This window comes from Thamnophis sirtalis, unplaced genomic scaffold, assembly GCF_051295495.1.
Source record: "Thamnophis sirtalis isolate CommonGarterSnake01/CBP01778 unplaced genomic scaffold, rThaSir2_p1.2 scaffold_2, whole genome shotgun sequence".
In the NCBI taxonomy this organism is placed as follows: domain Eukaryota; kingdom Metazoa; phylum Chordata; class Lepidosauria; order Squamata; family Natricidae; genus Thamnophis; species Thamnophis sirtalis.
The window spans coordinates 41,300,157-41,326,900 of NW_028261382.1; the positions used below are offsets into that span (position 1 = coordinate 41,300,157).

A 26,744-nucleotide genomic window follows, 5' to 3' on the forward strand; every position below is an offset into this window, starting at 1 on the left:
TCCCTAAAATTCCCTAAAATTGGGGCTTAGACAGACAACGCACGGGGGGGGGGGGACGGGACCCTATGGAATTTGCTGGTTAGGGGAAAGGAGGAAGGGGGACAACGAGCTTAGCTGGCAAAACTGATGGGTGCGACTGATCCGGGGAAAAGACACAACCAACTTTGCCAGTTGGTAAATATATATATATATTATATATATATATAGGACAGGCGTCCTGGTGGATATATATATATATCCACCAGGACGCCTGTCCTATATATATCCACCAGGACGCCTGTCCTTTGGGCCACAGGTTCGAGTCCTCGGTCAAAAGCCTTGGGAGGGAAAATGTCCCCCAAAGATTCAATTCCCAAGGTAGAAGAAAACTGGCACCAGACTCTTCGGAAACCCCCACCCCCCAAACCCCCAGGAAGGAAGAGAGCGAAACGAAAAAATGTTTGAACGCAAAGAAGCTACCAGTGTGCCAACTTCACAGTTTTGAAAAGAAAAGTTCCAATGATGATTTGGGGGTGTTTTATTTATTCTTTTGGTCACCCCCCTCCCCTCCCCCCCCCAAAAAAAAGTGGGAAGGAAGGAAGGCAGAGAAAGAGGTAGGGAAGGGAGGGAGGAAGGAGGGAGGGAGGGAAGGAAAACAAACAGGAAGGAAGGAAGGAAGGAAGGAAGGAAGGAAGGAAGGCAGGCAAGCAGGCAGAGATGGAGATAGGGAAAGGAGGCAGGAAGGTGGGAGGAGGAAAGGAAAACAAACAAACAAACAAACAAACAAACAAACAAGGAAGGAAGGAAGGAAGGAAGGAAGGCAGGCAGGAAGGCAGAGATAGAGATAGGGAAGGGAGGGAGGAAGGAGGGAAGGAAAACAAACAAGAAGGAAGGAAGGAAGGAAGAGATAGAGATAGGGAAAGGAGGCAGGAAGGTGGGAGGAGGAAAGGAAAACAAACAAGAAGGAAGGAAGGAAGGAAGGAAGGCAGAGATAGAGATAGGGAAGGGAGGGAGGGAAGGAAAACAAACAAAGGAAGGAAGGAAGACAGAGAAAGATAAGGACGTGAAATGAAGGAAGTAAGACAGAAGGAGATAGGGAAGGGAGGAAGGAAGGAGGGAGGTTAGGAAGACAAACAGAAAGGAAGATGGAAGACAGAGAAAACAGGAAGGGAAGGGAAGGAAGAGAAAGGGACGGATGGAAGGAGAAGACAGAGATAAGGAAGAAAGGAGAAAAAAGGAAGGAAAACTGAAAAAAAAAGAGAAGGGGGAAAGGAGGAATGCTGGTGGATTTCTTGTTCCCTCGAGCCCAACAGTTTCGGATCACGCCTCTGAAAATCCATCTTGAAAAGGGGAGGGGGGGGCATTTAAAAGAGAGGAAGGGGGGGGGAGGAGGAGGACGGAAAGACCCTGGGCCTTCCCAGCCGAATTAAAACAACCTTGTCGCTCGAAACGGGGCCAGGACGCCCCTCCGCTCACTGGAAATCTGAAACCGCCGCCTGAAAAAAATCTCCCAGGCGCCGTTAAAAATAATAATTAAAAAAAACAACCCCAAACGGCCAGCTCCGAATCTAAAAAAAAAACGAAAATCCAGAAGTCCTCCCTTTCTTTCTTTCTTTCTTTCTTTCTTTCTTTCTTTCTTTCTTTCTTTCTTTCTTTCTTTCTTTTTCTTTCTTTCCTTGGCTTCTGCAGAAAATAAAAACTGGGGGAAAAAAAAGAAGGGTGGGTGGGTGGGAATTATATCTCTCTTATCTATCACGGGGAGGGAGGGGTAGAGGGCTCCGGCAGGAGGAAGGTCTTCTCCTCCTGGGGTTTGCAGATCCAGCTCCCGTAGCCCATTTCCTGGAGGCCCCAGAAGAACTGCTGCTTGGCACTCTGGTAGTCGGCCGCCGACTCTTTGGCCTCCGAGTAGGCGGCGAACTTCTTCAGGTCTTCCCTGACCATCTTGACGCAAAGCTGCCGGAAGAGTTGGAAGAGGGATTGCTTGGAGACGCGGGAAACATCCAGTTTGGGCCTGGGGAAGAGGAGGAGGAAGAAGAAGAAGAAGGATTTCGTATCTTATCCCCATCCGTTCAAAAAGGATAACAACAACAACGATCATAATAAAACAAAGTGGAACATCCCCCAATTTGGGGGAGGGAGGAGGGAGGGAAAAGAAGAAAGGGGCAAAGCAGAGGAAGTACGGGAGGGGAAGTAAGAGTAGGAGAGAGGGTCAGGAGGAGGAGTGGGGGAAAGAGAAGGGAAGGAAGGAAGGAAGGAGAGGAGGAAAGACCGTCATTCTGACGCCGGCGCTGCTCCCGTTTAGGATTAGCCACGATCCGCCGTAGAATAACCCACTCGGTAAAAAAGGGCTCCGGGATATCTGCGAGGCCCACCCCCCCCAAACCCTAAATATTCCCGTCCCGGATGATTCCACATTGGGTCTTACCCATCCACTTTGCCTTTCGTGCCATCCAGGACTTCGACGTTGGTGCCGTCCGGGAGACACCAATTGATGCTGGATTCCTTGGTCTTCCCCGTCTGCCGCGCGGAGTCGTAGACACTGACGCGGCCGACCTAAAGAGCCAAAAAAAAGGTGTGTGTGTGTTGTATTTCTTTGCCAGACCCCCAAGCTACGAACTGTCATTGTTCAATCAGGGGTCGGCAAATTTAAACACCCAAAAGAGCCATTTGGACCCGTTTCCCACAGAAAACACCGGGAGCCGCAAAGGTCCTAACCGGAAGCCCCCCGTTCAATTCTGGAGCTGACCGGAAGTTCAGTTTCCCCCACCATAGAGTCTCCTCTCTAGCGCGGCGTCCTTTTTCCTCTACCTGTCGTAACCGAAAGCCCCATCAATTGTGGAGACAACTGGAAAACCCTCCCCTTGCCACAAAGTCTCCTCCTGGCACACTGTGCTTCTCTCCCCCCCTCCCCCCGGACCGGAAACTCCTCTCAAAATTGTGACCGGTGACGGAGCCACAGCAGAGGGAGGAAAAAGCCACATGCAGCTCTAGAGCCGCAGTTTGCTGGTCTAAGATTATACCTAAAAATATTTATCCTAGTACCGTATTTTTCGGAGTATAAGACGCTCTGAAGTACATATAAGACGCTCCTAGCTTTTGGGGAGGAAAACAAGGGAACAAGTCCTAAAAGTGGACGACCTATATCGCTTAGCGATCTGACTGTGTTGTTGGGGGAGGGGAGGGTGGTCCCTGGAGGAAAATGGGGCAAGAGACGTCGCTTGCTTCTTAAAGAAAGGCCAGGAGGCGTCTTTTGCTCTTGTAAGCGCTACCGTCCCGCCTGACCCTTTCCGATCGATTTAAGAGGGGAAAACGCAAGGGATACCTCGGGGTGATTGACCAGATAGGGCGCGGGAAGCCTCGACGCGAAGGTGCTGCCGTCTCTGGACATCCGGCAGCAAATGGCGCGGGTCAGGTGCCCTTGGCTGTATAAGTAACCTGCGAGAGCGAGAAAAGGCAGAGTTGGTTATTTTAAAAAAAGGTTCTCTCCTCCATCCGGATTTGCCGGTTTATAGACCCAACCGAGGGGCTTAGAAACAGGGCAAATCAAGTATAGATTGACCTAATAATAATAAAATAATAATAATTAAAAAACGTGACTACGACTATCACCAGGTGATGGGGAGTTCTAGTCCCACCTCAGGTATGAAAACCGGCTGGGTGACTTTGGGCCAATCACCAGGGGACGGTGAGTTCTAGTCCCACCTCAGGTATGAAAACCGGCTGGGTGACTTTGGGCCAATTACCAGGTGACGGTGAGTTCTAGTCCCACCACAGGTATGAAAACCAGCTGGGTGACTTTGGGCCATTCATCAGGAGACTGGGAGTTCTAGTCCTGCATCAGGCATGAAAGACGGCTGGGCGACTTTGAGCCAATCACCAGGTGAGTTATAGTCCTGCCTTACGAATGAAACCCAGCTGGGTGAGTTTGGGCCAACCGCCAGGGGACCGGGAGTTCTAGTCCCACCTCAGGGATGAAAGCTCCACTTTGAGCCAATCGCCAGGTGTCGGTGAGTTCTAGTCCCACCTTAGGCATGACTGGCTCAGCTTACCAAGTGTGACTGAGCGAAGGTAGACCGGATGTATGAAGTGGGACAACAAGGCGCCTTGCAAGCCGAGCACATTCCAGCGCAGGATTTTGTCGCTGCACGACATGGTGCGCAGACGTTCTCCGTGCTGGATGCCGTCCCAGGTTGGCACGATGTCGCTTGACTCCACCGGGATGGTGCCCTCTCCTGCGGAAGAGTCCCAAGGAGGCACGTTTAAAAAGCTGGACTGGACGCACACAGAAGGCAGCTGGGTGACTTTGGGCCAATCTCCGAGAGACTGGGAGTTCTAGTGCTTCCTTAGCCATGAAAGCTGGCTGGGTGACTTTGGGCCAATCACCAGGAGAAGGTGAGTTTTAGTTCAACCTTAGGCATGAAAGCCAACTAGGTGTCTTCGGGCCAATGACCAGGAGACTGGGAGTTCTAGTTCCACCTTGGACACAAAATCCAGCTGGGGGACTTTGGGCCAATCACCAGGAGACGGTGAGTTCTAGTCCCACTTTAGACACGAAAGCCAGCTGGGTGACTTTGGGCCAATCACCAGGAGACGGTGAGTTCTAGTCCCACCTTAGACACGAAAGCCAGCTGGGTGACTTTGGGCCAATCCCCAGAAGAAGGGAGTTATTTGTAAAAATAATAAAAAGCGGGATACAAATCCATGAAAAAAATAAATTAAAAAAAAAACACCCAATCCAATCCTTTGGGTAGCTCCTCCTCTTCGGCCCTTTTATTCAAAGTTGCCGTCCCCGTCCCCCCCGTTCTCCAATCAATTCAATGAAGGACGATTTGAGTACGATTCCCCCCGCACACCCTTGCTGTTGTTTTTTGGAAGCCATGAGGACTGGAAGCGTTGAGCGACTTCAAGAAAAGCAATTTCGACTGGGAGGTTTGCCAATTACCGTTTTCCACCTTAGTGCGAAGCTTCCCTTGCCTGGGGGTCTCAAAGAGGGGCTGGTGCTGGTCCTCCCCGGCTGTGTTGGCCTGCTCGCTGCAGGACTTGTCGAAGAGTGCGCCGTCCCCACAAGGCGCCGTGCTGGAGGACACAAACACACAAACGGAGCAGGCAATGAGGCCGAATCTTAACTCGGTTTAGAGTTCCCTGTTGGAGACTAAGTCCAGCAAACCAAGTTAGAAGAGAGCCTCCCCTCCCCTCCCGCCCCGTTCCCTTATTCCCACCCAGTTCCTACGGGTAGTCCTCAAACAAAGCCAGGTTCACTTAACAACAACTTAACGACTCGCTTAACAAACAAAAAGTCGCAAAACGGGGCAAAACAAAACACTTCACCAAGTTCTCACTTAGCAACACGGAACTGGGGCTCAATTCTGGCCGCAGGTCGAGGACTACCTGTATCCTGATCACCTAAGCCACGACGATCTTTCCCCTTGTACTATTTTCCCCTCCTTTACGCTCACCTGGTGTACAGGTAACAGGCGACATCATTAGAACTCGCCTGGTTTACAGGTGAGAATTGACACCTCACCTGGTGTACAGGTAAAAGGTGACGTCCTTACAGTTCACCCGGTGTACGATTAAAAGGCAACATCGCTACAGCTCACCTGTGGTACAGGTGGCGTCGTTACCACTCACCTGATGTACAGGTGAAAGCTGACGTCATCTTTGATCTTCAGCTTCCTGTCTTCCGCCAGCTGAAAGATGCTTTCTTCTGGCGCCAAGGGGTCAAAGTTCATCAGCTCGTTGTACAAGAACCTGGGAACGAGGAGGAGGAGATGATGCCAACGCCGTGAATGCAGGACGTCCTCGTACCTGCGGCCACGCTGGGAAAATCTGTCGTTTAGTGAGGCGCCGCCAACGAAGGGTCGCTAAACGGATAGCCGTTCAGTCGAGGACTAGCTATACTCGTTTAATGCAGGGGGAGGGGGGCTACCTCAATGAAAAGGACCGGGCTTGGTGATTTCTCCTCCCCCCTCCCTGCTTTCCCACCAGCGGATGGGGCTGACGGAGCCACCCGCCTGCCTCTCTTCACCTGACGAATCCCCTCCGGGAGATGATCTCCGCGTGGCAGTCATTCACCGTCTCCCCTTTCAAGCTCAGCTCCTCCCCTTTCACGCAGCGGTTCCCTGGCGGGGGAAGAGGAGACCTTAGTTAGACCTATCTACCTTCCTTCCTTCCTTTCTTTCCTTCCATCGTTTACCCATCTCTACATCTATCTATATTCTTTCTTTCTTTCCTTCCTTCCCTTCCATCTTTTATCTACCCATCTATTTCTCTTCCTTCCTTTTCTTTCCTCTTCTTCTCCCTTCCTTCCTTTCCTTCTACATATCTCTGTCTCTTCCCTCCCTCTCTCCTCCTTCTTTCTTTTCCCTCCCTTCATTTATCAATCTACTCATGTATTGATCTCTATTCCTTCCTTCCCCTTCTATCATTTACCTACCTACACATCTATCTATATTCCTTCCTTTCCTTCCCATTCTCACCTTCTTCCTTCTTTGCCTTCCATCCATCTTTTATCTACCCATCTCCCTTCCTTCCCTTTCCCTTCCTCTCCTTCTCTTCATTCCTTTCCTTCTCTATCTATCTATCTATCCATCCATCCATCCATCCATCCACCCACCCATCATGTCTCTCCCTGTCTCATTCTCTATCTCATATCTATCCATCAATCCACCTATCTATCCATCCATCCATCCATCGTATCTACCTATCCCTTTATTATCTATCTATCTATCTATCTATCTATCTATCTATCTATCTATCTATCTATCTATCTATCTATCATCTATCATGTCTCTCTCTGTCTTATTCTTCCTCTCTCATATCTATCTATCCATCCATCCACCTATCTATCCATCCATCGTATCTATCTATCCTTTATTATCTGTCTATCATCTATCTATCTATCTATCATCTATCTATCTATCTATCTATCTATCTATCTATCTATCTATCTATCTATCTATCTATCTATCTATCTATCTATCATCTATCATCCATCTATCTATCATCTTGGACTCTCTCTCTCTCCCCCTCCCCAGGCCAAAATGAACACCCCCCTCACCTGTCCCGATGCTGACCACGACCCCCAGCCCCTCCTGGCCCCTCCTCATGATGATGGCGGCCAGGATCTTGCGTCCCAGAAGGCTGTGCTGGATGCGGGCGGTCAGGGCGTTGAACCGCTGGTGGCTCAGCATGGCGATCTGGTCGTGCAGGGTGCTTCCGCTGACCGGCAGCTGCCAACGGGACGGAGGAGAGGTCAGTTATGGCCTTCTGGCCTTCCGGGTCTGTGTCTTAAATCCCCTTGGGGCAGTGGGAGAATGCAGACCGGAAGCGAGGGGAGAGGTGTATTAACCCCAATAAAGGTAGTCCTTTTAGTAACCGTTTAAAGTTACAACGGCATTCAAAAAAAAGGGATTTAGGACGGTTGCACCATCCCCATATTTACGTGATCAAAATTTGGACACTTGGCAATTGACTCGTATTTATGACGGTCGCAGCATCCTGGGTGGGGGTGTTGTGTGTGTGCCCTTTTGCGACCTTCTGACAAGGCGAATCAACGAGGACGACAGATTTGCTTAACCCCCGTGTGACTAATTTATCAACTGCCATGATTCGCTTAGCGACGGTGGCAAGTGAGGTCGCAACATGGGGGCGAAGCTCACTTAATGAATGTTTTGCCTAACGGCAGAAATTTTAGCGTTCAATTAGGGTTGAAAGTTGAGGTCTAGGGCAGCAAGCAGGGACCCCAGTATGGTCAAACCATGCGGTCAGTCAAGCCAACCAGCCAAAGGGTATCCCGATTGGGGAATCCGATTGGCCAGGAAGCCATGAACAGAGGCTAAAGAAGGCCTGACCTCTGTGATGCCCAGCCCTTCGGCCGCGTGCTCGGACTTCTCTTTCTCCCCGATGAGAACTCGGAGCGCTGCGTCCGCCGCTTCCTGCTTTCCTTGCTTTTTGCTGTGCGCCGAGACCGGCAGGAACCAGCGGCCGCCCACTTTCGCCTGGAAGACGAACCTGTGGGGACAGAATCAGACGGGAGTTTATCTCAGATCGCTAGGGTGCTGACATACCGCCCCCCTCAGGAAAATGACAGGCAGTCCTCGACTTATTTATGGACTCCTATTTATGACAATCACGGAGTCCCCGGGAAGGGGGGAGCTCACGCGATCCCCTTTTGCAACCTTCCAACAAGCCAAGTCGGCGGGGAAGCCGGATTCGCTTAACGGCCCTGTGACTAACTTAACGGCGGCGAGTCATTTAACAACGGTAGCGAAAAAAGGCTGTAAAATGAGTGGTGGAAATAATCCCTGAACAAATTGTCTCACTTAGCAACAGGGATTTTGGGCTCAACTGTGGTCGTAAGTCAAGGACTACCTGTGTTTAGTCCGAGATGACGCAGACTGGAACAGATTTTGAGAGATGCCAAACTCGTTGGGCGAGCTGGACGAACCCTCCTTGACTTACTTGGGGTCGTGGGGAGGTCCGGTCTGGTTGATGAGTTTGAATTCGGCGGCGAAGCCGTTGGCTCGGGCGTACTCTAGAAGTCCGCTGACCGGATTCGTATTCAGGTACTTGATCAACTCGCCGACGCCTTTGGCGCTGACCGTCCTGGACTCCTCCGGATTGGCCAGCTGGCTACCTTGTACATCCAGCGTGGGCTCGGACGGGGCTTCTACCTGAAGTTCAGGAAAGACGGAAATCTGGGTTGCGAATGAAGCGGGCGGAGAAAGCTTGCCGTGCCGAGGAGGGGAACAAAAGGGGGAGGTCTTACCTGCGCAGGTGAGCTGGTGGTTTCGCCACTCAGCCCTCTCATGGCTGCCTCAGCGGCCATTTGCTTCGCTCCCTTCTTGCTGTTCGAGACCACGGCGGGGAAGATGCGTTCGCCCACCTTGACGCAGTATCGAAATCTGAATGGACCCCGGAGGAAGAATAGAATAGAATAACAGAGTGGGAAGGGACCTTGGAGGTCTTCTAGTCCAACCCCCTGCCTAGGCAGGAAGCCGTATACCGTTTCAGACAAATGGATATCCAACCTCTTCTTAAAAACTTCCAGTGTTGGGGCATTCACAACCTCTGGAGGCAACTTCTGTTCCACTGATTAACTGTTCTGTCAGGAAATTTCTCCTCAGTTCTAAGTTGCTTCTCTCCTTGATTAGTTTCCACCCATTGCTTCTTGTCCTGCCCTCAGGTGCCTTGGAGAATAGCTTGACTCCCTCTTCTTTGGGGCAGCCCCTGAGATATTGGAAGACTCCTATCCTGTCTCCCCTGATCCTTCTTTTCATCAAACTAGATATACCCAGTTCCTGCAATTGTTCTTCATATCTTTTAACCTCCAGTCCCCTAAATCTCTTTGTTGCTCTTCTCTGCATTCGGCTCTGCGTCAGAGGCAGAGAAGGTGCTAGACAGCAGTGAGGCAGAGGAACAGCTGGAGCCTGTTCCCAGTGTGCGCATGCACAGAGCTGCCAGAAGACAACAACTAAGAAAGCAGGGCTGACTTGCGAGGAAAGCCACACCCTGGAGGTGATTGGCCCCTCCCAGGGGAAAGAAAAGAGGAGCGAATGGGGAGGGGTCTTTTTGCAGGAAACAATTTGTTCCTTCGGTCGGTTCAAGAATGGAAAGTTCTGTTTGCGACTATAAGAAACTCTGTGCCAAGTTTTTGCCTTGTCCTGTGTTTGGAAACTAGTTATCTGGCAGCTCTCCAAGCGAGATAAGGTGCATGTAGGTAAATATTCCTTTGAAAGACTGTTTGCTAAGCCTTGCTGACTGCGAATGAAAGGAATTTGCAGGCGTGTAAATAAAAGGGTTTTGGCCAGGACCAAGACTTTGCTTCTTGCTTTCTAAGGAAGGTTCTGGGTCAGAACACATCCGTGGCGAGTACAATGGGGCACAATTCCCTTAACCGCTCTCCCGCTTAGCCACAGAAATTTGGGGCTCAATGTTCGAGGACTGGGTGTAAAAGCAACCCCCTTCCTAAGCTTACTTTGGATCGTGAGCCGGTCCCTCCTGGGAGAGCATCTTAAATTCGCACACGCTCCCCAGCTTCTGGGCGTATTCCATCAAGGCGCTGATGGGGTTCTTCCCGCACACGAGGTTTGGCTGTGGGGGGGTGGATGAGGCTTCGGGGTCTGCCTGGTCGGGCTGGAGAGGAATAATAATAATAGTAATAATAGTAATAATAATAATTCTTGCAAAGAAGCTGATGAAACTTTTGATCACATAATTAGGACCAGGGGGGTGATAGGTGCCTCGGGTGCTATAGCAATAGCAGTAGACTTATATATCGCTTCATAGGCCTTTCAGGCCTCTCTAAGCGGTTTACAGAGAGTCAGCATATTGCCCCCAACAATCTGGGTCCTCATTTTACCCACCTCGGAAGGATGGAAGGCTGAGTCAACCCTGAGCCGGTGAGATTTGAACCGCTGACCTGCTGATCTAGCAGTAGCCTGCAGTGCTGCATTTAACCACTGCGCCACCTTGGCTCTTAAGGGTGCTATCCTAAAAGCATCTGGGGCATCCCTTGAACACCGTCGGGCATTGACAAAAATCCCCATCGGTCAATTGCGAAAGGCAGCTGAACTTGGAGCAACTGACATTTCTCAGCGATATCTTTTAATATTATTGGATTAAAAACATCGGCCTGGCCTCCTCCTCTTCCTCACCGTCTCTTCCTCCCCAAGGGAGGTGTCCTCATACAGGGAGGTCTCGGGACCCATGATGTCTTCCCCCTCGTGCTGGGCTTCGTGGAGAAGAATTTTCATGGCGATGGCTGCTGCCTCCTGCTTGGCTAGTTTTTTGCTGCCCGCTTCGGCCGGAGGGAAGTGACGGGTGTCAATCTTGGCTTGGAATTTGAACCTTGATGGGAGAAGAGAGATAGAGAAGGAGAAACGAAGAGAATGAGAGATGGGAAGAGAAGGAAAGAAAATGAGAGAGAGAGAAAGCGAAAGAGAGAGTGAGAATGAGAAAGAATAAGGGGATGAAAGAGGGAGTAAATGAGAAAGATAGTAAGAGAGTGAAAGAAAATGACAGAAAGAGACAGAGAAAGAATAGAAGAGAATGAGAGAAAGAGAAAGAATGAGAAAGGGAACAAAAGGGGGAAAATAAGGGAATGAGAAAGAAAATGAGGCAGAGAGAGCAAGAATGAAAGAGAATGAGAGAGAAAAAGAATTAGAGAAAGAAAAAAACGAGAATGAAAGAGAGAAAACAAGAGGCCAAAAGAACGAGAAAGAAAATGAGGGAGATTAAGAGAAAGACAGAGAAAGAGAGCAAGAATGAAAGGGAAAGAGAGAAAAAAGAATTGGAGAAAGGAAGAATGAGAAAGAGAAAATAAGATACAGAGAACGAGAAAGAAAATGAGAGAGATTAAGAGAAAGACAGAGAAAGAGACCAGGAATGAAAGGGAATGAGAGAAAAAAGAATTGGAGAAAGGAAGAATGAGAAAGAGAGAATGAAAGAGGGAAAATAAGAGACCGAGAATGAGAAAGAAAATGAGAGAGATTAAGAGAAAGAGAGCAAGAACGAAAGAGAATGAGCGAGAAAAAGAAAAGGAAAGAGGGAGAGAAAAAAACAAAAGAGAACAACAGCCAAAGAGACAGAATCGGCAAGGAGAAAAAGAAGAATAAATAAGGAGAATTCCACATTTCATACACATTTAACACAAACCTGGGATGTGTGTGACTGGGGAGACCCCTCCTCCTTTTATTTTCGTGAGTTATAATCCAGTGTGGTTAAGGAACAAGCACCCCACCTGTGACCCACACTTATCTGGGTTGGACTAGAAGACCTCCGAGGTCCCTTCCAGCTCTTGTCATTGTGTAATCCCAGATCAATTAATCTAAGGTACGGCTTGCCTCCAGAGGCTGTGGCTACAGGGTTTGAAGAAGATATTGGACAGCCCCCTGTCTAAAAACACTACAGAGTCTCCTGCTTGAGCAGGGGGTTGGACTAGAAGACCTCCGAGGTCCCTTCCTGCGAGACCGCCTACTGCCATACACCTCCCAACGGCCGGTAAGATCCCACAGGGTTGGCCTCCTTCGGATGCCGTCAGCCAGACAATGTCGGCTGGCGGCTCCCCGGAGGAGAGCCTTCTCTGTGGCTGCCCCGGCCCTTTGGAACGAACTACCCCCAGAAATCCGGACCTCACCCACTCTCACGGCCTTCAGAAAAGCTGTCAAGAGCTGGCTATTCCGGCAGGCCTGGGGCTGTTGACCTCATTGTCGAGGTCCAGCCCCGATTGAAATGAATGTATCTGTGCCGTTTTAATTTGTCTTATCTTATTTTTACTTTATTTTTTTTCTTTTCCCTTCTGTAAGCCGCCCGGAGTCCTTCGGGATTAGGCGGCCTATAAATAAAATTAAACTTATAAACTTCCAGCTCTGTTATTCTGTTTTCAAAGAAAGCAAAGCCCAATTGCCTTTTTGGGGGTTAAAAAAAAAAGGGCAAATTTGGGACAACCATGAGGTGGATGACTGTGAATCTACACACACACACACTCCCTGCAGGAAGGACCCTCTCTCCCTCCCCCTCCAATTGTCCCCCCCCCACCCCACCCAAGGAGGCCCCTTACCGCGGCTCGTGCGACGGCCCGCTCTGCTTCAGCAGGACGAACTCGCAGTGCTGGTACATATACTGGGTGTATTCGATCAAGCCGCTGACGGGGTTCTTCTTCTGGCAATCCATCAGCTTCTCCAAGGGGCTGCACTGGAAGGCCGTGTCCAACTGGGCGGAGTAGCTGGGGTACAGGGGGGACTCCATAATGTACCTCGACTCGTCCTGGGTGCTGATGGCGTTCATGTCCTCGGGGATGTCGTCGGTGGCCCAGCTGCTGGCCTCGAAGTAGCCGTACGGCGAGAAACGGCGGTACCGGGGGCGCTTGGACGAGGGACTCGACCACGGAGGGGGGCAGCCACCGCCGCCACCACCACCGCCGCTCGGTTCAGTCACCTCGGCCGCCTGCTGCCCGTTCTCGATTTTCTTCTCCTCGTTCTCCGGCGGCGGAGACGGGCGAGGGGAGGGCACCTCGGCAGGGGCTTCCGGTTCGGTGCACGGGGCTGGAGGCTCGTTGTCTACCGTAACCGCCTGCCGGACCTCTTCCGCTTTCATCTTGACTTGCATCCGTTTCCGCTTATTGTCGGTGAGGGACCACTTGGGAGGGCTGGAGTTCTCCTTGTGGACGTCGCCCAGTTTTTCCAGGGCGAGGAGGGTGGCGTTGACATCCCTGGCTTTGGTCAAGCCGATGTTCTTGGCCAGGTTGAGAGCCGTGGAGTCCGTCACCCCAAAGAGGAAGCTGCAGATCTTCTCCTTGATTTCGGCCATGTCAGGAGAATCAAAGGAATCCTCCTGGTCAGAAGACGAACTTCCTCCTCCTTCTTCTTCGGTCCCCAAACCAAATAAGGAACTGGGATTGTTCTCCCGGCTGGCCGGACGTCCCTCTCGGCTTGCTTCCCCGGAGTCCCGACCGTCGGCTAGCCTCCACAATGGCGGGGTCGTCCCCGACCGACTCAGCTGCCCTCGGCGGTAAAGCTTGTAGAGGTGACGGTTGACCACTTTCTTCTGGGCGCGCAGCCGTTGGGCCAGCTGGCGAGCGGAGATGGTCTGCCCAGATTTCAGATCCCTCAGGATCTCCAGGAGATCTCCCTCCAGGTCCTGCTGGCCGAGGGTCAGCCCCTGGAAGTTAGAGACGAGTTGGTCAACTCCACCTTTCGGACAAGCGGCGAAGTAACTTGGTTTAGGAGGAGAGGGCGGCTTCGGTGCCTGCCAGCCACCCTTACCGGGAGGTCTTCTGACGGGCTCCCTGTAGTTGAACCATAAATTCGAACGGGACGGTGGGAAGAATGTCCGCGGCGCTGGGGACCTCTGGGCACCGGGCTTCCACAGTGGAGCTTCGGAAACTTCTCCTCGCAGGAAGAGGACCTGTCGTTGGTGAAGATCTTCGTGCCCGCCGGATCTGGCCACTGTCTGGTCTGAAGCTGTGTCACCAGCAGGGAATCTGCTCATAGCACGCGGATGGGGAAGGAGCGCAGGGGGGAAGGCATTCTCAGCCGACGTCGAAGAACCTGGCGAAGAGACAAGAAAGGCAGGTTTTCAAATGGGGTTGGAGGTGGAGAAGACCTTCCTGGCTCCCTGGTGGTGGCGCCCGTTTTGTGCTGTGGCCCCTCCAGCAGCCGAATCAGAGGAGGAGGAGGCGTGGGGGTCAGGATCAGCATCAGGTCAGCCTGAGTGCTCCGAGGGGGAAGAGGGAATGGAGATGGCAGAGAGGGAGAGAGACAGAGGGAGAGAGAAACAGAGAGAGGGGCACAGAGAGGGAGGGAGGGAGAGACCCAGAGTGAGAGAGAAACAGAGAGAGAGGCACAGAGAGGGAGGGAGGGAGAGAGAGAGAGAGAGAGAGAGAAAAAGACACAGAATGAGAGAGAAACAGAAAGAGAGGCACCGAGAGGGAGAGAGAGCGGGAGGGAGGGAGGGAAAGAGACACACAGAGAGAAACAGAGAGAGAGGGAGAGAGAGAGGGAGAGAGAGAGAGAGGGAGATAGGAGAGAGAAAGAGACCCAGTAAGAGAGAAACAGAGAGAGAGGCACAGAGAGGGGGAGAGAGAGGGAGATAGATAGAGAGAGAGAGGAGAGAGAGACACAGAATGAGAGAGAAACAGAGAGAGAGGCACAGAGAGGGAGGGAGGGAGAGAGAGAGAGAGAGAGAGAAAGACACAGAATGAGAGAGAAACAGAAAGAGAGGCACCGAGAGGGAGAGAGAGAGAGAGCGGGAGGGAGGGAGGGAAAGAGACACACAGAGAGAAACAGAGAGAGAGGGAGAGAGAGAGAGAGGGAGAGAGAGAGAGGGAGATAGGAGAGAGAAAGAGACCCAGTAAGAGAGAAACAGAGAGAGAGGCACAGAGAGGGGGAGAGAGAGGGAGATAGATAGAGAGAGAGAGGAGAGAGAGACACAGAATGAGAGAGAAACAGAGAGAGAGGCACAGAGAGGGAGGGAGGGAGAGAGAGAGAGAGAGAGAGAAAAAGACACAGAATGAGAGAGAAACAGAAAGAGAGGCACCGAGAGGGAGAGAGAGAGAGAGCGGGAGGGAGGGAGGGAAAGAGACACACAGAGAGAAACAGAGAGAGAGGGAGGGAGAGAGAGAGAGAGGGAGAGAGAGAGAGAGGGAGATAGGAGAGAGAAAGAGACCCAGTAAGAGAGAAACAGAGAGAGAGGCACAGAGAGGGGGAGAGAGAGGGAGATAGATAGAGAGAGAGAGGAGAGAGAGACACAGAATGAGAGAGAAAAGGAGAGAGGCACAGAGAGGGAGAGAGAGAGGGAGAGAGAGAGAGAGAGAGGAGAGAGAGAAAGAGACACAGTTAAATATTGACAAAATCACCATCCGTCAAATGCAAAAAGCCGCACTGCTTGGATCTGCACGCATATTGTGAAAATACGTTACGACGTCCTAGGCCCCTGGGTGGGGCCCGACTAGTAACCAATGCCAAATCCGGCGAAACAACTGGCCGCTGTGATACAATTGTATAATAATAATAATAATACTCAGCCTACGATCATAGCTGTCTCTTCTTCCCCAACTCCTGTAAAATTAGATATAGCGGCCAAAAGAACCACCCCCCAAAAAACTATTTTTTACGACTGCATCGAGGGTTATCTTTATGGAACCGCTTCTAACCGCCTATGCATTCAAGGGGATCAAATCATTGTTGTTAACCCCCCCCTCTCCCCCTTTGCAATTCTCAACCATGCCTCTCCCTTCTTTAATGGAAACCATTAGAGGTTCCCTTAAAGGTAAGGGTGTGAGTGCGTTTGTGTGTCTGTGTGCGTGCATGCATGCAAAACCCATGCCAAGTGAACAGCAGCGTAAAAAAACCGAATCGCAATGTAAAAATCCGGAAATCAAAAACAGAAGTTTACACACAGCTGCAGACTCAGAAAATCTTTTTCAAATCCAGAGGGGGCGGGGGAGAAATCAATCAATCAATCTATCTTCAGTATCTATCTATCTATCTATCTATCTATCTATCTATCTATCTATCTATCTATCTATCTATCTATCTACCTACCTACCTACCTACCTACCTACCTATCATCTATCTATCGATAGCTATCTCTCCCTTTCTCTAATATCTATCCATCTATCATTATCTATCCATCTATCAATCATTCTCTCTCTCTACCTTTTATTTATATATGTATATCTCTCTGTCTCTCATATCTTCTATTTTCTACCTACCTACCTACCTATCCCTCCCTGCCTCTCTCTCTCTCTTCTATCTATCTATCTATCTATCTATCTATCTATCTATCTATCTATCTATCTATCTATCTATCTATCCATCTATCATCTATCTATCCATCTATCATTATCTATCCATCTATCAATCATTCTCTCTCTCTTTTATTTATATATGTATAAATCTCTCTCTCTCCTATCTATCTTCTATCTTCTACCTACCTACTTATCCCTCCCTGCCTCTCTCTCTCTCATCCATCCATCCATCCATCCATCTATCTATCGTTCTCTCTGCCCGCCCACCCATCTATCTATCTCTATTATCCATCTATCAATATACCATCTATCTCTATTATCCTTCTAATCTATCTAATCTATCTAATCTATCTTTTATCTATCTCTATTACCCATCTAATCAATCAAGCTCTCATCTTTCCCTCTCTCTGTGTATGTGTGTGTATATACACACGTACACACCCACCCACCCACCCTCTTGCGTGGGGGGATTTCAAACATGGACCTATTCTGACGCACAACAGATGCAGCTGGTTCTGGATTCCTAACCTCAACCCGCTCCCTTATCTTTCGAAATTCAGCAAACTGAATTCAGCCTTTACGCCGACATTCTGTTACGCTCCCTCTTTCAGCTTTCTGTCGCCTGGGCACAAATCCTCTCCTTGGCTTCTCACCTCGGAATGCAATTCAGCTTCAAATGCTACTTGGAGGTTTACTCCTGGGCAAATGGGTTACCATTGCCCCACTCTAGAGGTAACCTGATTCCCCCCCTCCCCTTGCAAATCCCCCGAAAGTGAAGTGAGCCAGTCCCAAGTTGTGAATATTTACCACGATTATGGCGGAGTGGATTTATTTCCCCGCAGCTAGACTGGTTGAAGCAGGAGGGTAAAAAATACAAAAGGGCTGGATGTCTCCCCCCCCCCCACTCCAAGAGGAGTGGGGGAGAGGGAGACTGGGGAAAAAAGGGGTAGAGTTACTGACCCAATAGAAGTTGAATAAAAAGCTTACCGCTTTTCTTTTGCCCGGGATGAGATCTGTGCATGGCATCACCCGGGCCCAAAGCTGGAAGAGAAACTTCCTGTCCCTGCAGTAGGGAAGGAGGGACCGAGATGTACATGGGTGTGCATGAATACCAACATTCACACACACACACAGACACACTCAGACCGTGCCAGGCACAAGGGGAAGGGAGTTCCCAGCAAGGGGGGCAGCTTTGCGACTAAGGGTCGCAGACTCTGCCCTCCCTTATTTAACCTGGCTCAGAAGGAGGGGAAACCGAATAAAAGTTAAGTTTCACTTTCTATTCTCCTCCCTCTGGCTCTTTCTCCATCGGGAGGGTGGGGTTTGGCGCCAGAAAAAGAAAGCACGTCATATTTTTTTTTGAAAATTGAAATTTCGGTTCCCTTTCATCATCTTTGGGGGGGGGGGCAGGGCTATAGGGCCAGGTGCCTTCTCCAGCCCCCCTTGTCTTCAGTTATTTTATTTTTTTAAAGCACTTTGCCTGTCAACCTGGCCAGCTTTGGGGATGGGCGAGATAGAACCTTTGAGAGAAAAGAAATGAAATAACAGAATAACCGAGTTGGAAGGGACCTTGGAGGTCTTCTAGTCCAACCCCTAGGAAAAAAGGAAGGGAGGGAGGAAAAAAAGAATATCAGAATAAGAGAACAACCAAGTTGGAAGGGACCTTGGAGGTCTTCTAGTCCAACCCCTAGGAAAAAAGGAAGGAAGGGAGGAAAAAAAGAATAGCAGAATAACAGAATAACTGAGTTGGAAGGGACCTTGGAGGTCTTCTAGTCCAACCCCTAGGAAAAAAGGAAGGAAGGGAGGAAAAAAAGAATAGCAGAATAACAGAATAACCGAGTTGGAAGGGACCTTGGAGGTCTTCTAGTCCAACCCCTAGGAAAAAAGGAAGGAAGGGAGGAAAACAAGAATAGCAGAATAACAGAATAACCGAGTTGGAAGGGACCTTAGAGGTCTTCTAGTCCAACCTCCTGCTCAAGCAGGAAACCGTATATCATTCTGGATAAGGTGTTGTCCAATCTCTTCTTGAAAAACCCCCCGTGATGGGAAAAAAAGAAAAGAAGGAAGGAAGGAAGGAAGGAAGGAAGGAAGGAAGGAAGGAAGGAAGGAAGGAAGGAGAAAGAAGGAAGGAAGACAAAATAAGTATAGCAGAATAAGAGAACAACCGAGTTGGAAGGGACCTTGGAGGTCTTCTAGTCCAACCCCCTGCTCAAGCAGGAAACCATATACCATTCTGGATAAGGTGTTGTCCAATCTCTTCTTGAAAACCCCCAGCGATGGGAAAGAAAGAAAGAAAGAAAGAAAGAAAGAAAGAAAGAAAGAAAGGATGGATGGATTAAAAAAATTAAACGGCATTCTTGGATTTAGGATGAAAAGAAAATTAAATTACGTTCTTGGATTGAGGATTAAAAAGTAAAAATTATATTCTTGGATTTAGGACTAAAAAAAAAATATTAAATGACATTCTTGGATTTAGGATTTTTTTAAAAATCAAATTACGTTCTTGGATTAAAACGTAAAAAATTGAATCCCTTTCTTGGTTTTCGGCCGTTCTGAAACTCAGAAAACCTTACAGGGTGCTTATATAACCCCCATCCTCACAATCCCCTCTCAACCCAGACAGGATGGCAGAGACTCCGGGCGTCACAAGAAGCCCGAATTGATCCGGAGATATTATCACAACGCATGAAGGACATCTGTAAACAGGAGCGCATAAACTTTCCTTCCCCTGGTATTGGTTAACGGGCTCAAATAACAGGCTCACCTGTCCAGGTGCAAACCGAGAGGCGTGGAAGGTAAACCAAAGACCTCGCCGCCGACGGTCCCGGGGAAACTTGCGTAAGCCACAACCAAGTCCCGACCACCTCACTTTTAAGGGCATCCATCCACTGGCCTTCCTACCTGTACAGGTGAGTATCAAGGTGTTGGTTTTATAGACTCACCTGTACAGAAAATCCAGGGTGGATAAAGCCAGCCTCAAGCCACGGGAAACTGCCAGAATTTATAGCAGCTGCTTTCCCGGCTCGCAAAATTTTAACAAAAAGGGCAGCAAGCTTTGTGAAAACTGTTCTTGGGAAAGAGTCACGGAGGCGGGAGGAACCCCTGGAGGTCCTCTAGTCCAACCCACCCACCCCCTCCACCCCGTTTGAGCGCAATCTTTCGCTATTGTAAGTTAACACAATTCTTTTCCCTACGAGATTTTTAATGGGAAGGTCCCTGGAGGGTCTTGGGGGGGGAGTCACCGCTCAGCCCAAGCTACCTTGCAAGGTTGATGTCGCGGAGAAAACAGGAAGAGAGCAATTCAAAAAGGGAGAGAGAAAGAGGGAGATTGACAAGGTTACGTCAAAAACTTTTAAAAAGTTTTTGGTTAAGACGTTTAGGCTGGGCGACCGCGAGTTCTAATCCTGCCTTGGCTTGGCGCCTCAACCTCCAGCTGGATCTACTCCACAGGTAGTCCTGGATTTACAATAATTCGTTTAGTGACCGTTCAAACTTACGACGCCACTGACCGAAGTGACTACTTACGGCCGTTTCTCCACACTTACGGCCATCCCCATGATCATGTGCCCAAATTTAGATGCTTGGCTCATACTTATGACGGTCGCAGCATCCCCGGACTCACGCAATTCCCCTTTCGCGACAAGGGGGAAAGCTGGGTTCACTTAACAACGGTGCTCCTCGCTTAATGACTGGAGCGACTCCCTTAACCACGGCCTGGCATGGAAGGTCGCAAAACGGAGGGAGAGGGGGAGAAATCCACTCAACCACTGTCTCACTTAGCAACAGGAACCCTGGGCTCAATGGTGGGTCATAAGAAGAGGACCACCTGTAGTGGACAAGGGGATTTTCACAAGATCAGGGGCAAGATGCAAGCTGCCCGCTTGTTTTTATTCTCTCGTCTGCGGCTTCACACACCTACACGCACAAACTCACACACACACACACACACACCAGAGAGAGACACACTCTCTTCGCTACAGTTCATTGCACCCGTCTAACACGGCCAACTGAGAACACCTTCCGTGCTTGGTCTAAATTGGCCTGTTATTTGAGTCAGGGAGATGAAATTTCATTGCAGATACAGTTAGCATACTTCCTTGTTTGATCTATCTCTTTAATCTCTATATCTCTCTAATCAATCAATCAATCTATCTATCTATCATCTATCTATCCATCTATCTAATATATATATATATTGTGACTTTAAGTATATATATATATATATATATATATATATATATATATATAATGTGTTTTTATTTGTGCTGATAAATAAATAAAGGAAGACTAGTATAGATCTATTTCAAGCTATTTAGCTCTCATCAGCTAGCCATATCCTTACTGGGATTCGAACCTGTGCTCTATTGCCTCCCAGGCAGGGAGTTAACCATTTGAGCTACAGCGAACGACTCCTTTTATCTATATATATATCTACCTACCCACCTAATCTCTATCTAATCTCTCTCTCTATCTAATCTCTATATCTCTAAATCTCTATACCTATCTATCATCTCTCTCTCTCTCTATCTCTTTAATCTCTATATCTCTCTAATCAATCTATCTATCTATCTATCTATCTATCTATCTATCTATCTATCTATCTATCTACCTACCTACCTACCTACCTACCTACCTACCTACCTACCGGAGATAACACCAGGATGGTCACACTGACCAATATTTTAATGAGAAATGAATAAAAAAATTTTTTTTAAAGGAATAAAATGAGATTTGAAGGAACACAAGGATAGTTATACGTCCATTCAGCCTATTTGCATATAAAGTGCATGGCCCAGTACATTTTAGCACAATAATTATCAGGATATTTTTTTCCGTTCGGTATGTCTAATAAGACTTTCTGATAGTTAAATAAGGCAAATATCTATATTCTGTCCAGATGTCCATAGAAAAAGCCTTGAGTGAGCCTGCTACTGAGTAATACATACATTTTACTTTCTATTATATGACTTTAAAACAACCCTCATGGAGACAACAGCGATTTTTTCTGAGTATTTTAACTTATCCAAATCACCGATTTGTTTCTTATAAACATTTCTGGATGTTGGGATCTGTCTTAGAATAAATGTGCCGATGCGAGAAATATGTTAAACTGCTCCCTCTACAAATCATTCATCGTATCTTCTTTTAACGGCCCCATAATCCCTTGCAGGGTGGAGTCTGGGACACTGAATGGAGCTAGCAGAGTGTTTACTGGCCGGATGCCCTTCCTGTCGCCAATGGGGAGCTTTGTTCAGCAGATAATATTCCCATTGTGCCTAGAGAGAGAAATATCTGCCTCTACCTAGGATTGAACTCACAACCTCCTGATTATGAGGCGGGAGCTCCACTCCTAGGCCACCGCACCCCCTCCTTCTCTCCAAAAATCACCTTGCCTTATTTATGTACCCACGCATGACAACTATAAGAAAGAAATAATATAAAGAGCATCCAACAGTGTAACCAACTCCAACTTTACACTGTCCACTAAGCGCGTATCCAATTCATACGTGCTCAATGGAACCTCCAGCTGTAGAGATGCTCTACCCTGAAAAACTAGCAGCTCTTCTAAAAGAGAAGCCATGTCTCACAAGCCATTAGTTGTTGCTATAAAAAACAGAAAGCCAGAGTATTTAGTCTGAGCAGGACCAAAAGTGGATTTACGAGAGGTCCCAATGATGCAGAGATAGGCAGGAATGGTTAGGAAAAAGACAGTCAGAACAAAAAAATGAAAAAGCTTCTGAAATATGACTTTAAAATGAGTTAAGTATTTGGGATCCAATCAGCAGAAAGGACAGACTGTAAATTAAGATAAAGAGCCAACGACAGCAACAAAACTCTACCACGTTCAATGCATTCCTTTTGCAATAGACACCCTTCCCGGAGAATCAGGTAGTCTGCTGCCAGAACTGGAGGCTCCATCAGGGGGAAAACCCACATGTGGGCTTTACTTCCAAGTAAGCACAAGGGGCTGACAGACCTGGGGAGTGGGGGGGATCTGTGTCCTTTTCTTTGCTGTGTGGTGGTTCATGCCGGGTTCCATGGAGTTGCCCTGAGCAAGGGGTCAGTCTAGAAGACCTCCAAGGTCCCTTCCAGCCTTAGAATTCCATGAAAACCAAGCACATAAAATCTATGATCTGCATGGGGTTGCCCTGAGCAAGGGGTCAGTCTAGAAGACCTTCGTGGTCCCTTCCAGCCTTAGAATTCCATGAAAACCAAGAACACAAAATCTATGATCTGCATGGGGTTGCCCTGAGCAAGGGGTCAGTCTAGAAGACCTCCAATGTCCCTTCCAGCCTTAGAATTCCATGAAAACCAAGAACATAAAATCTATGAACTGCATGGGGTTGCCCTGAGCAAGGGGTCAGTCTAGAAGACCTTCGTGGTCCCTTCCAACCCTATGATTCCATGAAAACCAAGCACATAAAATCTATGATCTGCATGGGGTTGCCCTGAGCAAGGGGTCAGTCTAGAAGACCTTCGTGGTCCCTTCCAGCCTTAGAATTCCATGAAAACCAAGAACATAAAATCTATGATCTGCATGGGGTTGCCCTGAGCAAGGGGTCAGTCTAGAAGACCTCCAAGGTCCCTTCCAGCCTTAGAATTCCATGAAAACCAAGAACATAAAATCTATGAACTGCAGGGGGTTGCCCTGAGCAAGGGGTCAGTCTAGAAGACCTCCAAGGTCCTTTCCAGCCTTAGAATTCCATGAAAACCAAGAACATAAAATCTATGAACTGCACGGAGTTGCCCTGAGCAAGGGGTCAGTCTAGAAGACCTCCAAGGTCCCTTCCAACCCTATGATTCCATGAAAACCAAGAACATAAAATCTATGAACTGCATGGGGTTGCCCTGAGCAAGGGGTCAGTCTAGAAGACCTCCAAGGTCCTTTCCAGCCTTAGAATTCCATGAAAACCAAGAACATAAAATCTATGAACTGCACGGAGTTGCCCTGAGCAAGGGGTCAGTCTAGAAGACCTCCAAGGTCCCTTCCTACCCTATGATTCCATGAAAACCAAGAAGATAAAATCTATGAACTGCACGGGGTTGCCCTGAGCAAGGGGTCAGTCTAGAAGACCTCCAAGGTCCTTTCCAGCCTTAGAATTCCATGAAAACCAAGAACATAAAATCTATGAACTGCACGGAGTTGCCCTGAGCAAGGGGTCAGTCTAGAAGACCTCCAAGGTCCCTTCCAACCCTATGATTCCATGAAAACCAAGAACATAAAATCTATGAACTGCATGGGGTTGCCCTGAGCAAGGGGTCAGTCTAGAAGACCTCCAAGGTCCCTTCCAGCCCTATGATTCCATGAAAATCAAGCACATAAAATCTATGAACTGCCTGCATGGGCTTGGCAATTGAATGGGCTTCCATGGCCACCTTAGGCCTGGGGGAATCGGGCGGACGCCCCCAGGGCCTGCTGCGGCTTCTCCTTCCTCCCAGGCGGGCCTTTGCACCCGCCGCCCCCCGCCCCGATCGGACCCAGGCCCGCCCCCCCCCCCCCAGCCTTACCTCCCCTCCCCCTTTCAGAAGCTTCGCCCGGCGCCGCCGAAAGGAAGCCGCTTCTATTGTGCGGGACCAGAGCGGGCGAGCGGTGATGACGCCTTTCAGAGCGCGACCCCCCGCCGCGGCCTTCCCGGGCCCGCTGGCGAGCCCGGGGGCGCCATCTTTGAGGAGGGCAAATCTGACCCTCTTCCCAAGAGACGCAGATATTTTAAAAGGGGGTTTTACACAATGCATTGGGGGTCGTCGTCGCCCCCCGCCCCACAACATTTTGCGCCTTTTGTCGCTGCTGGACTACACTCTCCACCATCCCCTGCTGGATGAGGATGATGGGACTGGTAGTCTCCCCCCTCCCCTTTTAAAAAACCCATCCTACTATGCAAGTTAAAAAGAAATTGAATTTTGCTGGACTAACACTCTCCAGCATTCCCTGCTGGATGGGGATGATGGGAATGGTAATCTCCCCCCTCTCCTTTTAGAAAACCCATTAATTTCATTTTTTCTTCTGCAGAAAAGGAAGATCATCCTACTATACATGTTAAAAAGAAATTGAATTTTGTTGGACTACACTCTCCAGCATTCCCTGCTGGATGGGGATGATGGGGACCGTAGTCTCCCCCCTTTTTTAAAAACCCACTAATCCCAACTAGGTTACATCATGGGGTTGGGGTTGCTATAACTAAACAGAGAACAAACATCTGGATCATGAAACATCTGGAAGAAAACCCCACCAAGCTCAGAGAGCACCAGGGACCCCATAGTCCTCCTCTTCCTAGCACTGATGATGTAACCTAGACAGGTCTTGAGATGTCTGCAAGAAAACCAGCCAGCTACGAGACCACCAAGGATGCCTCATTCTAACCCTGAGCTGCAAATACTCTCTGAGTCCCCTCCGGGGGAAAAAGGGGACATCTAAGTGCAATAAATTATATTTATATAAATAAATATAAATAAATTACTCTCTAAACTCTAATAAATTCAATTCAATAAATTCAATTCTTCTTTAGAAAAGCCTTTTCCAAATTTCCATTTTGTTGTTACACATGATCCAAGATAAGTTAGATTTTATTTTTTTAAGAAAGGGGGGGGTGGAGTTATAGAAAAAAAAATTAAGATGATTTGTAAAACTGTCCGCAGCCAGGGTGGGTGGGTGGGAATCTTGTAGCCTGTGGTTTCTTTATTAAATCCTCTCTCCCTTCCTTAGCAGGCAGCTATGCCAAGCGACTTATGAAATTGTGCCATAGAAACAACAGGAATTTATCCAGGCAGTTGTTCCAGGGGTTTCAAGGTTGACTCCAAAACACACACAACACACACAAACAGACAACACACACACACACACTCACTTCGCAGCCTCTTTTGAAACAGAAACTCCTAGTAATGTATTTCAGTGGCAAAATGCAACCCCTCAGAATATTTACACAACAGGTGGGAAATTCAAATGTTATCATTCTCGCCACTCTGTGCTAGTTATCAACGGACTCTGTTATATATGCAGGTAGTCCTCGATTTACGGCCACCATTGAGCCCAGATTGGACACTGTTGCTCAACGAGACGCTTGTTAAGGGACTTTCGCCTGATTTCACTACCTTTCTCACCACCGTTGTGAAGTGAACCACCGCACGGTTGTGAAGCGAATCTGGCTTCCCCATCAGAAGGGACCTCCCCGTGACCGTCATAAACGCGAGTCGGTTGCCAAGCGACTTCTTGTAAGAAGTGAAAACGCAGTCCTTTTTTTTTCAGGTTTGCTGTTAACTTCGACTGAACTGTTGTAAGTCGAGAACTACCCTGTATATTATACATACATAAATCGAGAATCATCCCAATTCTGGATTTTGCACCAACGACAGTACTACACTACCCATCCGATACTGAACTTGGCACAGCTCTGTTGAGCTCAAACAGAAGGGAATATCACAAGGAGGAGGGTGATTTGGGTTGATTTTTCTGGGGTGGGTGGGTGGGTGAGGGAGGACGGAAAGGAATGAATGCCCACAGTTCATCCAAGGAGAAAGCACCAGTATTCTGTAACTGCCTCCATGAGGACTAGCAACTTACTTCATTTTACCAGGAGCTTATTAATTTATTCCTCTGCTGTTTTGCTCACCTTTTTCAGCTTCTCCCTGTGCAATCGGCACAGGATCAGGCCAGACAGGTGCAACCCCTTTAATTTGGGGTATTGCATCCCCTTAATTTTTTTTTGGGGGGGGGGGGTAAGGGCTGCTTATTGTTTATATGTATTTATTTCCAGGAAGAATTAATGCTCGATTCCTGCAATGCTGCAACGTGTGTTTGCAGCTGTCAAGCACTGCCCATCATCCCCTCCCACCAATATGCATGCAAATATATACATAACTCCCCCCCCCATTTATATTGGTACGACCCCCCCCCATCCTTTGCAGTGCCCCCCCCAAACCTCAGCCCCCTCCCCTCTGCAAGAGCTGGATTGCAACCCTCACCCCAGCCAGCAGGCAGGCTGCGGAGGATGGGAGCAGGGGCGCCCGCCTCTTGAGGGCGCCAGGTTGGGGAAAGGCAGCCGGAGGGGGGCGGGCGCATCCCCGCCCCTTCGCCCACCGCGCGCCTGCAGGCTTGCGGGGCTCAGGGCTGTTGGCGGTGCAGACGCGCATGCGCGGGCAGCGCCGAGTCCATCCGAGCGAAGACCGACACACACACACACACAAAAACCACCACTCCGCCTTCCTCGCGGGCTACTGCGCACGCGCGACGCGGCCCGAAGGACCCGCTCTCCCGGCACCGCGCATGCGCGCCTCGCGGCGACGCGTTCCCGCTCAATCCGCGCCGCTTTTCTTCCCCGTCCGCCTTTTTTTTCCCTTTTTTTTTTCCCCCCGCGACCGTCGCCGCCTCGTTTTCCCCCCCCGCCGCCAACCGGGAAGCCGACTCACCTCTCCCGCCCGGAGCAAATCCCGGGTGGTGACGGCAATCGAAGGGGAGGCCCGCCCCGCTTTCGCTTTATTTCCTCAGCCCCGCCGTGGCTGGGCTCGGGGCGCAGAG

The 26,744-nt window shown here is 49.1% G+C and overlaps 1 protein-coding gene across 5 annotated transcripts; it reads right to left on the bottom strand.

The window, feature by feature from the left end:
• Positions 1 to 991: 991 nt before the first annotated feature.
• On the bottom strand, positions 992 to 26,744 carry ADAR (adenosine deaminase RNA specific). 5 transcript variants are annotated; one of them, XM_087705085.1, is made up of 15 exons: positions 26,636 to 26,744; positions 12,542 to 14,030; positions 10,638 to 10,830; positions 9,959 to 10,116; positions 8,750 to 8,885; positions 8,443 to 8,678; positions 7,833 to 7,992; positions 7,040 to 7,211; positions 6,008 to 6,101; positions 5,611 to 5,730; positions 4,922 to 5,055; positions 4,029 to 4,211; positions 3,302 to 3,414; positions 2,405 to 2,532; positions 992 to 1,990 (listed from the first exon to the last, which is right to left on the bottom strand). In XM_087705085.1, exons 2-15 carry the CDS (start codon positions 13,969 to 13,971, stop codon positions 1,732 to 1,734), a joined length of 3,516 nt encoding a protein of 1,171 aa, XP_087561211.1. In that variant the 5' UTR covers positions 13,972 to 14,030; positions 26,636 to 26,744; the 3' UTR covers positions 992 to 1,731. The 5 variants fall into 5 exon arrangements, with proteins under 5 accessions (XP_087561211.1, XP_087561209.1, XP_087561212.1 ...); XM_087705083.1 differs by lacking the exon at positions 26,636 to 26,744 and adding an exon at positions 26,192 to 26,447; XM_087705086.1 differs by lacking the exon at positions 26,636 to 26,744 and adding an exon at positions 23,741 to 23,815.